The sequence below is a fragment of the Gallinula chloropus genome (assembly GCF_964237585.1).
Source record: "Gallinula chloropus genome assembly, chromosome: 1".
NCBI lineage: Eukaryota > Metazoa > Chordata > Aves > Gruiformes > Rallidae > Gallinula > Gallinula chloropus.
Window position 1 is genome coordinate 210,210,154 of NC_140085.1, and position 17,488 is coordinate 210,227,641.

Consider the following 17,488-nt stretch of genomic DNA (forward strand, 5'->3'; position numbering starts at 1 on the left):
ATAGCACATCTCAGAAGAAGTTAAGAAATGTAGATTGCTCACAGGAAGCAAAACCAGCAGTCTACTTCACTTATACTGAAAAATATAAAATATTCAAAGTGCTTTGCTGAATACCTTGAACTTAGTAAAATTAAAGACAACATACTACAGCCAGCGTTGGTGTGCATCACAAATGCTGCAGCCTTTGCCCAACAGACCTGCTGTGTCTAATTCTCAGAAAGAAGACAGAGAAGGTAACTTTGGTTACTCTGTGGTTCTGACTTAACCATGGTTGACTGAACTGGTGCAAGAAACACTGGGTTTCAAAGGGAAGAGGGGTATTTTTTAATTTATTTAGAAACAGAAAACCCTCTTCTCTGGAAAAAAAATTAGAGAACAAAAAAAATGGAGCTTGCTATGAGCTCTTACATGGAGTATAATATATCCAACTCTAAATCCTTTCTGTTGCATACAAAACCACTGAGATAGAGATATATCCTCTATCAAACTCATATATGAACATTCCAGTCTAAAGTCAGGCCTAAGTGAAGCTAAAAAAGCACACAGTATACAGCAAACAATCTTAAAAGCAGATTCAATTCCTTCCCAACAAGTTTTCTTTGCACCACAGATGTAGCAAAAAGCCCTGGACATTGAAACAACAAAATTAAATCAAAATCACCAAATGCATTAAAGACAGCACACAGGATTTCACAGATTAATTACAGAGAGGGGGAAGGAGGCCAGGATTAAAGTTAGGACTGTATCAGAACAAGTAAAATAGAAAGGAAACTCTATTAGTGGTACGCTGCACGATGTGATTGTGGTAGTGCAGAATTTAAGGGTGGTTACCCAATCTAACACAGTAGTTCTGAAACTGGAAACACATGGTCAACAGCCCATGTGGAGGTTAACAACTTCAGTCAGAGGAAAGCAAAAGACAGCATCCCTCTGCACACGAGGCAGTACAGCTCTGCCCCATTCACAACACAGCCCCAGCTGCCGCTTCCTCAGTCACACTATCCAGCCCCTCCTTTGCTGGGGATTTGGCTGCAGGGCTGTTCTCAAATGCCAATGTTGGTGGTAAGGAAAAGGGGTATAAACCCTCATTCAATACTAAAGCACCCCACGACTTCTGAATATTTAGTTTCACAGCCTAATTGAAATGCACCCACGACTTCTGGCAGGGTGGGTACTACTTACAAATAAACTAGGGAAGAAAATGAAGGAACTGTGGAGACCTTTCATCCTACTGTTAAAATACCTACTACTTTAAATAAATTCAGGAGCAGGCTTTTAGGAAATTCTTTCTCTTTTCAAAGCTAGGGTGGAGTAGCTGCTTTATTCTATCTTTCAAAGGAAGAATATGATGGCACAAACTTTCACTTTGTGTTTTGTACAGACCTGAACACTGCATTTTAGTTTCCTAGGACAATGAAGACCCTGACGTGGCAATTAGAAAGATATGCTAAGATACTCCAATACACTGAACCTTTCCCAATGATCCAAGACTGTTTCATTCAACACTTCGGCTTTCACACGATTTCAAAGCATGGCATTACCTATGTCTGAATGCAGTTGTTAATGAATGTTTTATTACTACAAACCTGCATGGATGTTTCATACTGATATAAGAACCCTCAAGCTACTTACAAATTCCCCCTACAGCTCTCTTTTCATCTGTCATGACGGATGGTATTCCTCCCCCCCAGAGTAATCACTTATTCTGTGCAGAGTGTGATGGTTGCAGAGAGTAAAAACCCAGCATGCAGCAGGGGCCTGAGAGAGCAGGCTAAAATGCATCTTCACATCTCAGCCTTAAAAGCTATTTTAAGGCCCAACTATCTGTCACAGCAAAACATTTCCCCTGCATTATTACAGCAGGCATTATCAGTCTCAGTCAACTCTTCCATTATGCAAATACAGATGCAGAGGGGAAGCACTGCGACACCACCCACCATTAGGGTACCGTATCGCCTCTTGGACAAGCAGGCAGCAGAGGTTTAAGGCAGAAGTGGAGTTTATGTCTTTCCATCAACTCAGGTGGACTGACTGGGCTCAGGATCTAGACTTGAAAGATTTCAGCCTGTGATGCACGCTGCAGAGTACAGAATTTCTTCCTCCGTCACTTAACTGGGATGCAGGAAGACCCCAAAATGAACCTTTTTTGGGGGGCTCATTGAAAAACCATACCATAGGTGCTCAGTCCCCACACAGAAACTTGGCTTTGACACTGCTCAGGGGACAGACAGAAAAGGAGTAACATCCACTGTGATTACTACCACCACCTCCAGTTTCCCTACCCTTCTGGGTAACATCATCAGCTGTGGTTAGTATGGTTAGTACCCTCACCTCTGGTTTCCCTACCCTTCTGAATGGAAGCACACAAGGTCATCCCAGAAGGGGGAAGGAACAGAGACTCAACAGAAGTCCAAAAACCTGATACTGCAATAGTATTTACCAGGTTTTGCATCATATTAGTATAAAACCTATGCACCACCAATCACTGCCTTACATTACGCCCTCTTCCAGCACAAAGATAATTATACAGAAGGTGTTTGTCACAGTTGATGCAATACAGCTTTAGAAAGTGGCAAGTTCAGCCACTAAGGTGTGTATACAAGAACACAACATGAAATTAACACCTGCTTAGCTTTTATTTGAAAATTATCCTGGAAACAACGTTAAAATAGCAATGATTTTATAAAGATGTGTTCTCTCATATAACGAAACTTAGCTCTAAAGCTGAACTGCTGTACACTTCATCCTGTGATTAACTTCAAACTGATAGGAGACAAATCATGAGTGATCTTAGTTTAACCACGTTCCAAGCAGTGGAACACCTATTGCTTACCTCCCCCGCCAAGTTAGAGAACAAGGCTGTGTTACTGGATTTATCAAGGATCCCCTTGGATGCTAATTTCTTAATGAAAGGATAAGAATCCATGTTTGCTGTGGAAAACCCTTAATTAAATTTCTGACCTTTTCATTGCAAAAGAGCTTGAGGTTTCTAGAGATTAATACATTTAACATTAATCAAATGAGTGTTTTATTTCAGCTTAGTGAAACCAAGAAACAGAAAACACAGTGGCAGAAGAAAGTGTTGATGTACCTTTCAAGTACAGTTAAGTTTTTCTGATTTTCAAGTTTGACAGATAAGTATTCTCATAAAGATCTAAAATAAACTAAAACCCCCTGACATTGTACATTTGAATGGAAAAGTGTGAGGGGGGGAGGATAGAAAGCTCAGGCATACAATGGGATTTTTTTTGTTGTTGTTTAGTTTTTCACTTGTTAAAAATCAGTAATATTGTTAAATGCCATTACTGCTTTTATTCTTGCCTTTTCACACTGCCTCAGAGGTCACACTACTGTGATGCTACATGTCCAGCTAGTACTCCTGGGACACACTAACAGCCAACATATGGATAAGCTAACTGGAGCCAATGTGTGAAGCAAAACATGGATCGGTTGGTGCTTATGCTCTGACATACACACTTTGGGTTTCAGAGGTTTTTGCCCAACTAGTTCTAGGCTAACTGAATGCCCAGCTCCAGCTGAGCTTCAGTTTCCTCCAAAAGGAATCTAATTTGTACACCCCGAGACCACTCTAAGGCACAAATCAAACTATGGGAAATGTGGATGCCTGAGAATCACTTCAGAATTGCACACACTTTACCTGAACTAGAACACTCATGAAAATTCACCCAGCACTTGTCTAAAGAAAAAAATAAAACCCTATATTTAAAATGCTGTCTAAAACCATGCCAGCAGGCAGGCAAATGACTGCAGTTTTAAAGTCTCCTACCTTCTTGTTACCATCCAACCTAGTAGGCAGCATTTCTCTTTACAAAGACTTGATTCGTAACCAGCCCAACATGCCCTGCAGATTACACTAGTGTTAAGTCTTTTTGGGGTGGGATGGACGTGGGGTTTCATCTCTCCTTTTCTACAATAAATACCAGTTGATAACTTGCTGGGTCATCTTTTCAGAAGCTGGCTGTAACAGCTTTATGCTCTAGCTGCCCTGAATGGTAGACTTCCTGAGTAAAACAAAACAAAAAAATTCACCTTTAAAAGAGTTTTTTTTAATCTCAAAATTTAGATTTGGTGTCAAAACTCCGAAGAACCATTTCTCCCTTCACACATGTACTATGCTAGATCCACCCTTACAATGCTCTCCACCTCCCACAAGAAGCAAGGAATGGTAAAGGTGACCCACATAACTAAACCACACTGCATAGGTATATGCAAGCCAATTTCTTTAAACACAACCTTAGCTACAGGTAAGTGAAAACAGTAACAACAACCCCCCCGTAACACTGAACTTCCATTCTTTGTCCTGACAGGCATTATAAGTAAAAGGGAAGCTTTTCACCAGGAATAGCAATGTTTTCCCATATTAAGCATATGGGAAGAATAAAGCATTATGAATGTAAAGTTAATGACTTATAATTAGCAAAAACAAATCTCAGTACGGAAGTGCTCATTAACTAGTGCTTCCATTATTCTTTTTGACCATGTATTCGAAGACTCTTCCCTGCCTGTGCCTCTGGTGAAGCTACACAAAATTTCAGAGCCCACACTAATTAAGGCACTGTGACTGAGGGAATCTTCTGCTGAAGGAGAAATACAGGCTGCTGCTCTTTCAGTTATGTTTTACTAGAATATGTGACTTCATACTTCTCCATGTACTTACATGAATCGGCATCAAGGGAAGACAGAATAGCTGTCCTAAATCAGGTTAGATCTGTTGTTTCAACTGGAACCAAAATGGAAACACTTTGCTTTTGATACTGTTTCTAGCCAAGGAAGCAGAAGTGAAATAAACTGAGTGAGACTCAATAATCCTTGCTGTTTGTTGATTTGCAAAAGGACACGTGTTAGCCATACACAATTTGATAATCTCCCTAAGGAATATCTGGATAGCTTCGGTTTGTATTTTTCAAATACTTACAAATAATGCTGTTTTCTTAACTAATTAGTTTAAGACACAGACCTGTATATTGTCTCCATGTGCCTGGGCAAGGAAAATGACAGCATAGCACAAAATTACCTTCTCTTCACATTTGGTATGTCTACCACACCCGTCCTTTTGAGCCCCGCTGCGCATACACAATGCATTCATTCCCCTTCACAGCAACTAGTTCCAGCCATACTTCCTCCTGGTTTGAATACTGAAGTCAAAGGTAAGTTACTCTCACATACAAAGCTGAGACTTGGAGAACTTGGGCTCTGGGTTTGGCTCTTCTGTGGACCTGATCTTCAGAACGTCAAAAGACACGATGATGGTTCCACAACCATCCCCCAAGTTGCTGCCAGACTTGAAATGAACTTCAACAACAACCTGTCTAATGCAGAATGAAATCACACTGCTAAAAACTAAAATACTGCTGAGATAAGTCATATTTTTACTGTATAAAATCCAGAAAAATCTTGGGGTAACACTGTTTATGGTCTCAGGTGCCTTTGATTCAGTTTCCGTCAATCAGATGGCTTTTCAATCGCATCAGTGCAGCACATCTCATGAAGTGGGGTCCCAAAAGGTCAAATCTATTGCCTTCCAAGGCTTTTAGTTAAAGACTGAATTACACTAGCAGGCAAGATAGGAAGCCTACGACGTGTTTAAAAGAGGACCCAATGGTGACCTTAGAAATCTTTCACTGTCTAAAAAGTAGAGGCAGTTATAAGAGTTTATATTAATCTTTAAGAAAACTCAGACTTACCTAATCACCCAAAATGCAGAGGGGAAGGAAAAAAAAACAAAAACCAACTGAACATGTTTGCTCAACCACTTTTGTTGATAAACTGCACGCTGTGGTGTGTGTCACATGCTTTTTTAACCCACATAATTCCTGTTTCATAAAAAGCAGTGTGCTGCTTTTATAACTTCTCATCTTCATGGAAGTACAAAAATAATTTGAGTATATGAAAAGCAGTTCTGGTTTTCGTACATTAATACACCATCCTGGTCTATTAAAAAAATCAAGTTTTGGGTTTTTTTTTTTGCCCCTCAACTGAAGGATCAGACAGATCTTGTTGAAATAAGGCTATTGTTAAATGTAATTTTAGCAAACTCCCTAAGCTGTGAAAACAAAAATCACCTATACACTTCCTATATATTTATTTTTATACACCTCCCTCTTTCGGCAAATTTGAAAGACAAAATTAGGTAATATCAATTAATAGACAGACATCCTTTTACCACATTTTTACAGACTAATTCCTAGAAGTTTTAATGCAAATGGGTTGCTTCAGTAGATTAAAAATCAAGTACAAAGAGTACACAAATTACCAATCTAAATATTCAAGCGTTTCTGGTAATAGGATCAGTTATTCCCACTGACACAGCTAAATATTCTGTCGTGAGACTTGAGTCCAAATTTATATTTCATTGTTTCTTTGTGCTTAGAACTTGCACTATACTTGACTATATCTACACATACAAGTAAAAAGAAAAATGAACCTTTATATAATTGAAGTTACTCAACTAAGTAATGTGCCAACTAAATAATTCTCTGTGCTGGTATTGCTTTACAGCTACACGACTTCAGGATTTTTTTCCTTCATGTCTCACATCTGACATTCATTTTACATTCATTTATAGCCATATTCATATTTTAACGTTTCTCTAAATTAACTGGCATACTGAGCAGTGTCATAAACCCAGTATTTTAAAGCACAAATGTACAGATTCATTTTTATTACCATATTGGAGCTTGTTACATCTACAAAAACGATGATGACAAATGCCACAATCATGCTTCAGTCTGAGTATCGTATTTATCATGAAACGTTCTCTGGGTAAGAACTCCCAACAGATGAGCAAACCTGCCCACTGTGGCTGAAGCTCTTTCCCCAGCTGCCTAACGAACACTTCCCCAAAATTAAATGTGCTTGCAACAGAATCACCACAACAGAACACGTGCCTCGACACTCCAGTCCACCGATCAGGGTGGATTCAGGTCATGATGCGAGTGAAATACAGCGGCTGAGACACAGCACATGTTCCTTCTTGCCAACCCTGCTACACAAGCCAGTCAGGCAGCTGGATAAAGGAATACCATAACACTGCTATTCAGCCTGTGTCACTTTAGTCTTCTCCTCCTCTAACCTTCTTTTCTGCCACCTCCTCGCTTCAAAGCCATGTTTTTCCATAACTTTTCTTTCCTTGCTGTAATTCTCCGTTCTCACTTCTTCCAGCATGAGTCTTCCATACACTTTCCTGAGGAATCTGTGAACCTGATCATGAATTACTCTTTAGGTATCGCAATTTGTGCTTCAGGGGAGACAGTGCAATTAGCAGGGACAGGAGTGAGTCCATCACGGCCATTTCTGACTGACTGCAAACCCTGGCAAACGTCAGTTTACATTGAGTGCAGATTTCACAATCAGGTTGGAAAACCCTACTGTAAACAACTGATTCCTGAAGCAGTCATAAAGTCCATATACGTTCACCCATCGCACAGAGAGTTATAAAACTCCCCTGCAAGTGTTTTTATAAAGCCTCTCTGCTGCGATCTCTGAGGTAGGTGCGCTGCAACCTTCTCTCAGATGGCCACTTTGTGGTCTGGTTCCTCTAAGCTGCCTTGTTTCAACTCAAATACCTCTGAGACCTCATCACCCTTGTCACATCTGACTGAAACAGGGAAAAAGGGTACTTGGTTCCTTAGACAGGAGACAGGCAGGAAAAGGCCAATAGCTGGCCATGCAGCAGGATTCCACAAGCCTTAATCCTTTTAAAAACAAAACAAAAATTTGCATGGTAAGACATGCAGAGACTTCTCATGCAGAAGTGTCTTGGGTTTGCATGGCAAGGTTTTGCTAGCACAGGGGCTGCAGGGGTGGCTTCTGTGAGAAGCTGCCAGAAGCTTCCCCCATGTTGAGCTCCAACCCCATGTTGGGGGTTGGAGCTCTATGATCCTTGGGGTCCCTTCCAACCCAGCCCATTCTATGATTCTATGTCTGACAGAGCGAATGCCAGCCAGCTCCAAGACAGAACAAGCCACTGGCCAAGGCCAAGCCCATCAGTGACGGTGGTGGTGCCATTTTTTTGCCAGCAGAGAGAAGTGAGAAGATGTGAGAAACTCTGTAGGCACCAAGGTTAGAGAAGAAGGAGGGGGAGAAGGTGCTCCAGGTGCCAGACCAGAGATTCCCCTGCAGCCTGTGAAGACCGTGGTGAAGCAGGTTGTCTATCCCCCTGCAGCCCATGTGGGATGATGACAGAGCTGAGATCCCACCTGAAGACCATGGAGGATCCCACACTGGAGCAGGTGGAGGCACCCAAAGGAGGCTGTGACCCTGTGGGAAGCCTGTTCTGGGGCAAGCTCCTGGCAGGACCTATGGCCCCATGGATAGAAGAGCTGACGCTCAAGAACGTTTGTTGGCAGGACTTGTGACCCCATGGGGAATCCATGCTGGAGCAGTCTGGTCCTGAAGGTCTGCACTCCATGGAAGGGATGCACGTTGGGGCAGTTAGTGAAGAACTGCAGCCTGTGGGAAGGACTCACGTTGGAAAAGCTGGTGGAGGACTGTCTCCTGTCAGGGGGACCTCATGGTGGAGCAGGGAGAGAGTGTGAGGAGTCCTCCCCCTTAGGAGGAAGGAGCAGCAGAGACAACATGTGATGAACTGACCCCAACCCCCATTCCCTGTCCCCCTGTGCCACTGGGGAGAAGGAGGTAGAGAAATTAGGAATAAAGTCGAGCCCGGGAAGAAGGAAGGGGTGGGGGGAAGGTCCTTTTAAGATTTGGTTTTATTTCTCATTACTCCGTTTTTCTTGGTAATAAATTAGATTTTTTTTTGTTGTTGTTGAGTCTGTTTTTCCCATGATGGTAACTGGTGAGTGATCTCTGCCTGTCCTGACCCAGGGACTTTTCATTACAACTTCTCTCCCCTGCAGCTGAGGAGGGCAGTGACAGAGCAGCTTTGGTGGGCACCTGCCCTCCACTCAGGGTCACCCCATCACAAGAACACACTGTCACATCATAACTGACATACACAAACTGTGTATTTGATGTCACAGTGTGGGGCTGAATCCATCACTGAAGGAATTCAGCGACACCCACCCTGTATGCTAAATGGCAGACAGAGAAGGGAACATGCAGACAAAACACCTGAAACTTGAAGAAAAGATTTTCATCTCTAATGCTACAGCTTCTAGATTAGCATCATTTGTAAATTTCATTAAACTTTTTCAGGCTGTGCTAACACCATCAACCAGTTTCGAGAAGAAACGCTGAAAAACAAGTACTACCACCACTCCATACTTCTGTATGTCTGAGACGAAGTCTTGTAGCTTTTTGTAGCTTTTAAGCTACAAAGATAATTTCTATCTTCTCTTTACTTCAGCTATTATATATAAGGCTTGATACCTTTCAACTGCCAGCAAATGTTTGCTGGATTCCAGATGACAGAGGAGTCAGAAGTCCCTGATTCAATCTCTGTTGTGTGGTGAGAATAGCTTGGGGCACATCTTCATTGCAGTTACCACTTCTCAGCCATGCATAAACCCCCCTATAATTCAGTCAAGTAAGACTCTGATTACACAATTTGATTCACAGATGAGGATAAACAACAAAGTTTTACTGCAAAATAGACTGGGGGATGGAGGGATGGAGAAGAGGCCTCAGACTTTTAACCTCATCCATTTTGCAACAAGAACAGTGGATAAACCCCTCAAGGGGAAAGGTACTTTTCAGTGCTTTTCTACCATCTCCAGGCATGTAATTAGGACTTACTATAGCACAAGGAACCACAGGAGTGGTGATATAGAGCAATGAAGTCCAAGGAAGCTCCAAGGGGATACAACACTAGGAGACAGCACTACAGGAAGAGCTCTGCCATCACTGGTATGAACACTGGAGTACAGATCAATGAGCTAATTCAGCATACAAAGGAGCCAACCCTTTGTAGACTGAATGTGCTCTTGTAGGATCACCCAAAAAGGTGCCTTGGCTAACAAACTAAAATGACTGGGTATCACTCTTTGCTGTACCCACACAACCTGCCAGCACTGTAAAACATAACATACTGATTTCTAATATACAGAGCCTGAACAACAAGGATAAGATGCATGAAATATAAGTGAGTCAGCAGAAGTGAAACTTGAATTTGGATACAAAAAAGAAAGCAATGAAATGCAAGGCTGTGATGGAAGAGCTTCTTCAACACAGTTCCATGTGTATGTGCTTGTCAGGTTTGTGCAAGCACAACCCGTCTCCTGACAAAAATTGCCTGTCACAGGTTTTGTAATAACAAAAGAAGAGGAGCAACAGCCTCAGAGTTCTTGTAAGAGGCATGGGGAAAAGGCAGGAAAAACCTATCAGAATTTTTAGGAAGTTGTCCAGCAGTTTATCAAACAGCAGGTTGACACAAAGAAGAATTGCCAGGAAAAGGACCATGTATTACGCATCAATTGTGTTCCTGTTTGGTTCTGCAAATTACATGCTTCAACATAAGCAGATGAGACTTTGTTAAAAAGATTGGCTTGACCATAACCACAACTCCCTAGAAAACACCAAGAGCTTCTTTCATGCCATCTTTACTGAAATATTTTATGCACAATCCTCTATTATCAACTAGAATCACAGAATGGTTTAGTCTGGAAGGAACCTCAAAAATCACCTAGTTCCCACCTGCCTGCCAAGGGCAGGGACACCCTCCACTATACCAGGTTGCCCCATCCAACCTGGCCTTGAACCCTGCCAGGGAGGGGGCAGCCACAGCTTCTCTGGGCAGCCTGTGCCAGGGCCTTGGCTATTAAGTGTTCACACAACTTTTACAGCAGGTATCCTGTGGTAGCTGTCCCATCTCACAGTACTCACCCATCAGCTCATGCATCAGAAAGGCACAGGAAGAATCTTATGGCTGGCGTTTATCCGCCTCACTGCGGATGATTATGATTGGACAGATAATACCTAATTGCCATCAGAACTCCAGCTTCATGGACAGACACTTTGGTTAATCATAAGAAGATTTTCAGTTGAAAAAATTGGTTTGGGATTGACCTGAATGTCAATGACATAATGTCATTTCTCATAACCATACATACAGAATAATCTTAAACTAGCTGCTTGGCCAGCCCAGACCCACAACTTCCATGCTGTCCAGAGGCAGGAAAGCAAGATGCCATACTGGACCTTAATCAAGAGGCCAGCACTGAGTTTATGCCGACACAAAGGCTTGTGGCCAGCTGTTGGTGAACGGATGTTAGCCAGAACTGCAATAAAGCAAGATCACCCCAGCTCAAGGACCAACCACGCTGCCTCCTCAAACAGCCTAACCTAAGATCTACCTCAGAGAACAAAAACTGAAACACACAGTGTATGTCCTACACTTGGCCATACAGAGATCTGGTATGCAGCTCATGAATTTGAGGAGTCAGAGTCTCCAAGTCCCAATGAGAAGATGTGATGATCTCCCACACCACAACAAACATTGCTCCAGCTGATGCGCAGCCACCTGAGCCATCTGGTTACGGGCTTACAGACCTTCCTTCCAGACTCTCACAGGCCACCTCTGAGATGTTCAAGCCTCTCTGCAGCCAGATTTATGAAAACCATCAACCAGTTTTCAGTAACACAACACGTATGCAGTTCCCACTCTTTGACATTACAATCCCAACCCAGAGACCGTTCTTCCCCTTAACCACCTCTTCATGGAAACAGACCTGGGAACAAGAACTTCCATGGCAGAGGCAGTAAGGAGCACAAACGCCAGATATGACACATTTACTCCATGACAAGGAGTAGCTTCTACTGACCAAGGGATATATCCTTCCCTCAACACTCATTCCTCCTACTGGGCTGCCCACCGCTGTTCCAAACCCCCCCGCCCCCCCCAACCAGAGCCTTATCGCATCTGCCTATCTGCTTCTAGCTCTAATTTCTCAAGAGAGAGCGTAACGAAAAGGCAGCGGCTGGGAGAAGCCTCCTGCCAGGACCAGGATCGACGCAAACAAGTCAAATGACAGGCGGACGCGGGGAGCGATCCCGGCTGCGCTGCCGGGGCGGGATGCGGACACCTTCCCGAGCACCCCGGGAGCAGCCGGCCGGCCGCAGGTTACAGGTTACAGCCGCCGCAGCCCTCCCGCACGAGGAAGGCTCGCCGAGAGCCGGTCGGGAGAAGGGGAGCGCTCTCGCAAACCCCGCCCTAAACACCACACACCAGCCGCCGGCAGCCCCGCAGCCGGGGGCAGCGTCCCGCAGCTCTCCCTCCCCGGCTTTCTCGACCCCCCCCCCCCCCCACGCACTCCCACCCCGCTCACAGCCGGGATCCCGCCCCCTTGCCACCCCAACCCCCCCCCCCCCCCCCGGGCCCAGCCCAATCCCATCGGCGTCCGCACCGCCGAGGTCGAGTCTCCCAAAGCCGATTATAACCCGGCTCCGCTTCCGATCCCCACCCACGGCAGCGCTCCCGAGCCAGGGACGCCTCCCCGCCGCCCCGTCCCCGCGCCGCCCGCGGCCGGGGCGCTGCGCAAACCCAGCCTTCCCCCCGCAGCCCCGTCCACCGCCCCGCGCACCCGCCGGCGGGGCCCGGCACCGGCCCCACACTCACCATGGTACAGATGGAGGCGATTTTGGAGACTGTCATTAGGATTTCCATCCGCCCAGCGCCATCTTCCGCCCAATCGCAGCGCCGAGCCGAGCGGAGCCGGGCCGGGCCGGGCGGGAGTAGGAGGGCAAAGGAAGGCGGGCGGCGGGGGCAGCCCCCGGCGCCCTCGCCAGCGCCCGCCGCGCGGGCCGCACGCAGCCCCGACGGCCCCGACGGCCGGGCGCGCGGCTCCCAGCCCGCGCCACAGAGCTCCGCTCCCCCCCCCCTCCCTCGCTCCGCGCGCGGCCGGCACCGCGCGAGCCCGCCCCGCCCGGCCCCGCCTCCCGCCGGGCCCTAGCGCCGCCGGGTCACCGGCAACTCCCCACCCACCCCTCAGCCTCGGCACCGCCTCGCCTTTCGCCTCCCGCGCCCCGCCCTCTCGGCCGGCTCATCCGCGGCGCCGGCCGCCGCCAAGCGCGCATGCGTGGGACGGAGGGGGGCGGGCCAGGGCTGCGCGCAGGGCCGCTTGAAGGGGCAGGGGCGGGGGTGTGGGCGGCGCCTCGCTCGCCTCAGGAGGGTCGTCGCGCCCTGGCATGGCGCCGCGGGGCGAGGGTCCCGCCTGGCTGCGCTCAGCGCGCAGCCTTCCCGGGTTTCTGCCCTCCGTGGCCCGGGAGTTGAAATCTAATGGGCGGTCGCGGGCTGAGCGCCGGTGGTGTAGGGGTTCAGGGGGCGGGGGGGGGGGGGGGGAGGGCATTAATGGGTGTTTCGGTAATGCAAGTGCTGAGCCGCTTGCAGGGAAGGAGCTCCCTTGTGGCCTGGAGAGCTGAGGAGAGCGAGAGGGCCTAACTCACTGCCAGATGGTAAAAGCAGGTTAAAAAGCAGGACTGAGAAAACTTTGTCTCCTGTCAGATTAATCGTGGTAATGCCAAACGAGCTTCAAAGTGACGTTTCGCCTTATGAACAGCCGTTGCCTTGTCAAAGGACAGGGGTTGGACCCGATGATCTCTCGAGGTCCCTTCCAACCCCTACAATTCTATGATTCAAGGGCCCTCCCAGGAGGAGGGGGGTGTGGAGGGGCTTGCACCCATGAACTCCTTTCTTTTAGTCTCTAGATTACCAGCTCTCCGGCTTCCATCAGTCTGGGATTTGCATCCCTCAGCCTCAAGACATTTTGGAAAACGGGGCTGATCTGTACACTAGTCATTTGTATCAGCTACTTGAGGTGTCTGCATGGCAATGATGAATCATCTTGATGTGCCTGATGATCTGCAGACTGGGGTGGAAATACGGATGACTCGTTCAAGATGTTGATGTCTGCGTTAAACAAGCATAAAGCTAGCTAAGATACAGCATCATGGAATCATTTAGTCTGGAAAAGTCCAACTGTAAGCCTAACACTGCCAAGCCCACCACTAACCCATGTCCCTAAGCACCACATCTACACGTCTTTTAAATACTCAACCACTTCCCTGGGAAGGCTGTTCCAGTGCTTGACATGGAATGCCCCACCTTGTTGTTTCATGTATGGGCAACACCTACCAGATCAAGACGCGTTATTGTTAAGAATAATGTGTATGAACATAAGGCCTAGATCATAAATGCATCCTTTCACTATAAAAAATAAAGACATTTTAGTATCTATACCATTAAATCATGACACTTTTGGTGATCTTCAGAGGTAAACATTCTTTAACAATGAAATGAATGGAAACAGGAAATCTTCCTTCAGCTGAAACATGAAGGATGTGACTTCTGAAAGTGCTGCAACTGCAAGCTATTGCAAGCTGAAATATCCTCAAGTAATTATTTTATACATTATCTGTGGTCTAGAAGGGTATATTTCAAAAGTATAGTATTTGAGAAAATGAGTGCCTCTTGGATGACTACATTTCAGAAACTGTTGCCACAGAAACCATGGGGGAGGACAGCATCAGGAGAGTGAGAAAGAATAGAAACAAAAGCATTGGATCGGCCATTTCTGTGCAAAAAAGTGAGAACGGGCACTTGGCCGGCTGGAAGTGTCAAACCCTCAGATATCCAGCAGTTCATCTACTGAAATACAACGGCACAAGGTACTTCTGTAATATGATTCTTTACAGTATTAATCAGACATGCTACAAGAGATACTCCCGAATATTCCACAGTGGAGACAGTCTTCCAGAGAAATGACATCAGGAAAACCTGACTGCACGGGTAGATGGAGGGAGAGCAGTGGATGTCATCTACCTTGACTTCAGCAAGGCTTTCAATACTGTCTCTCATGACATCCTGATAGCAAAGCTGAGAGAGCATGAGATGAGTGGACAGTGAGGTGGGTTGAGAATTGGCTGTCGCACTGAGCTCAGAGAGCGGTGAACAGTGGAGCAGAATCTGACTGGAGACCTGTGACTAGTGGTGTTCCCCAGGGCTCAGTGTTGGGTCCAGTCCTGTTTAATATCTTCAATGACGACCTTGATGAGGGAACAGCATCCACCCTCAGCAAGTACCCGATGGTACAAAGCTGGGAGGAGTGGCTGACAGGCAGGACACTGCGCTGCCATCCAGAGAGACCTGGACAGGCTGGAGAGCTGGGCAGGGGGAAACCAGAGGAGGGTCAACAAAAGCAAGTGGAGAGTCTGGCACCTGGGAAGGAACAACCACTTGAATCAGTACAGGCTGGAGGATGAGCTGCTGGAGAAGAGTTCTATGGAGAAGGACCTGGGGGTACTGGTTGATGACAGGTTGGCCATGAGCCAGCAGTGTGCCCTGGTGGCTGAGAGAGACAATGGGATCCTGGGGGGCATCAGGAGGAGTGTGGCCAGCAGGTCACAGGAGGGGATCCTCCCCCTCTACTCTGCCCTGGTCAGGCCCCACCTGCAGTATTGTGTCCAGTTCTGGGCTCCCTGGGATAAAAAAGACAGGGATCTCCTGGAGAGAGTCCAGAGGAGGCTACAAAGATGATGAAGGGCCTGGAGCATCTCCCCTATGAGGAAAGGCTGAGTGAGCTGGGTGTCCTGGTTTTACCCCAGCTGAGAGCCGAGATCCACACAGCTGCCTGCTCTTCAAAGGAAAAGAGCAGGGGGAGAAGGGGTGTGTGTGTGTGTGTGTGTGAGGCAAGGGAAGGGAAAAGGAAGGGGCAAATAACAACCCCAAAACCAAGAAACCAAAAGGCCCGTGGGTTGGTATAAGGATAGTTTACTGAAATAGCAGAAAGATAAAATATAACAATGCTAACAGGACTTTAGAGCAAAAAAAATCTATGAAACTGTTGATACCCAATGCAGTGTCTCACTGAACCCACAGCTCAGGCCGTGCCACCCAGAGCCGTCCCAGAACCCGACCGTCCCCCCAAAAACTGCGCGTCCTGGAGCCGCCCCCCCTGCTCCTCCTCCCATCAGCCCCCTTTATACTGAGCAGGGTGCGATTGGCATGGAATACTCTTTAGCCCGTTTGGGTCACCTGTCCTGGCTTCGCCCCTCCTTTCTCATGAATAGAGAAATATGAAGAACTGAGAAAGTCCTTGACTGTCTGACAGCAACTAAAACCATCAGGATGTTACCAGCACTGCTTTCATTTTAACTCTCAAACACAGCATCCCATCCGCTGCTACAAAAGAAGTTAACTCCATCCTGGCCAAAGCCAGGACACTGGGACTGTTCAGCCTAGAGAAAAGAAGACTAAGGGGGGACCTTATTAATGTTTATAAATATCTTAAGTATGGGATGCAGGGGGAATGGGCAGCCCCTTTTCAGTGCTCTGTGGGGACAGGACAAGGGGCAATGGCTGCAAGTTGGAGCACAGGAAGTTCCACACCAACATGGGGAAGAACTTTTCCCCAGTGAGGGTGCCAGAGCCCTGGGACAGGCTGCCCAGGGAGGTGGTGGAGTCTCCATCTCTGGAGAGATTCCAGCCCCGTCTGGACACCTGTCTGTGCAATATGAGCTGGGGAGCTGCTTTGGCAGGGGGGTTGGACCTGATGATCTCTCGAGGTCCCTTCCAACCCCTATAATTCTATGATTCTATGCTGTCTCCCCAAAGCAAAAATACAAAAAGCAATTGCATGATTGCAGAAGCTGGTCTGATCATCCAGGTGAACTGATCACGTGGCATCAAGTGGAACCATACAGGCCATTGAAAACTGTGGGAGTCTTGAAAGGCTCTCAAGCGGGAAGTTAGAGGTTGCCTTGAAGCTTCCTCCTACCCATAAATTAGAGAAAGGAGGCATATTGTACTTGGTGTGAAGGGCTCTTTCTGTCTGTAGGGAAAATTCCAGTATCGTGGAGTGTTGGACCACATTTCAAAAAGAGCAGGGGATGTATGGCTATGCTGGTCTGCATCTGATAGGTGGGGGCTGATCGTGGCTGGACACTAAGCCCAGCAGCTGGGAAGATGCTAAATTAGTAACATACAGACAGACTGGTTATTTTTTTTTTCTTTAAAACGCTGTGCAAACTGAACTCTTGCCATGTAGAATGAGGGGAAATACAGAAATGCTTCCTATGCCACTGGCCATTAAAATGAAGTAAATTGTGAGGAAATGAGTAAGAGATTTGAAATTATCAATTAATTGTCATTAAGCCCCTTGAGGTGATTGGAATTATTTGTAAATTAAGTATTCCAGGTATTTGACCAGCTAAGGAAAAACAGGGTGGGTAGACCAGCCTTGCATGTGTGTGTGTGTGTTTGCATACACCTGAGGAGTCAGAGCTCTGAAAGCAATTACAACATCACTGTAGTGCATTTAGATCAGTATGGTAACTAACCCTGTCTGAGACAAGATATCAGTCTCATCTTGTATCACTGGGGTGAGACAAGATCCACCCGACAAAATGCAACAAGAGCATCTTTGCCAGCTGGCTAGCCAGCCTGCTAAGGAGAACCTTAACTAGGAACAAGGAAGTCTCTTGGTCATAGACCCTGGGTTTTGGGGGGAATTTCAACCTGCATGACATCTGCTATGAGCACCACGTATCAGAATGCAAGCAGTCAAGGAGATTT

General features: G+C 46.5%; 1 protein-coding gene across 2 annotated transcripts in view; it reads right to left on the reverse strand.

The window, feature by feature from the left end:
• Positions 1-12,583, reverse strand: part of USP12 (ubiquitin specific peptidase 12) — a gene marked incomplete at its 5' end in the record, with an annotated part of 37,165 nt that extends 24,582 nt beyond the window's left edge. The window contains one exon of one of the 2 annotated variants that reach the window (XM_084279292.1): positions 12,536-12,583. In XM_084279292.1, coding sequence (XP_084135418.1) covers positions 12,536-12,583 — 48 coding nt within the window. The remainder of the gene's footprint in view (positions 1-12,535) is intronic. The other variant, XM_084279293.1, reaches the window with a different exon arrangement.
• Positions 12,584-17,488: the final 4,905 nt, after the last annotated feature.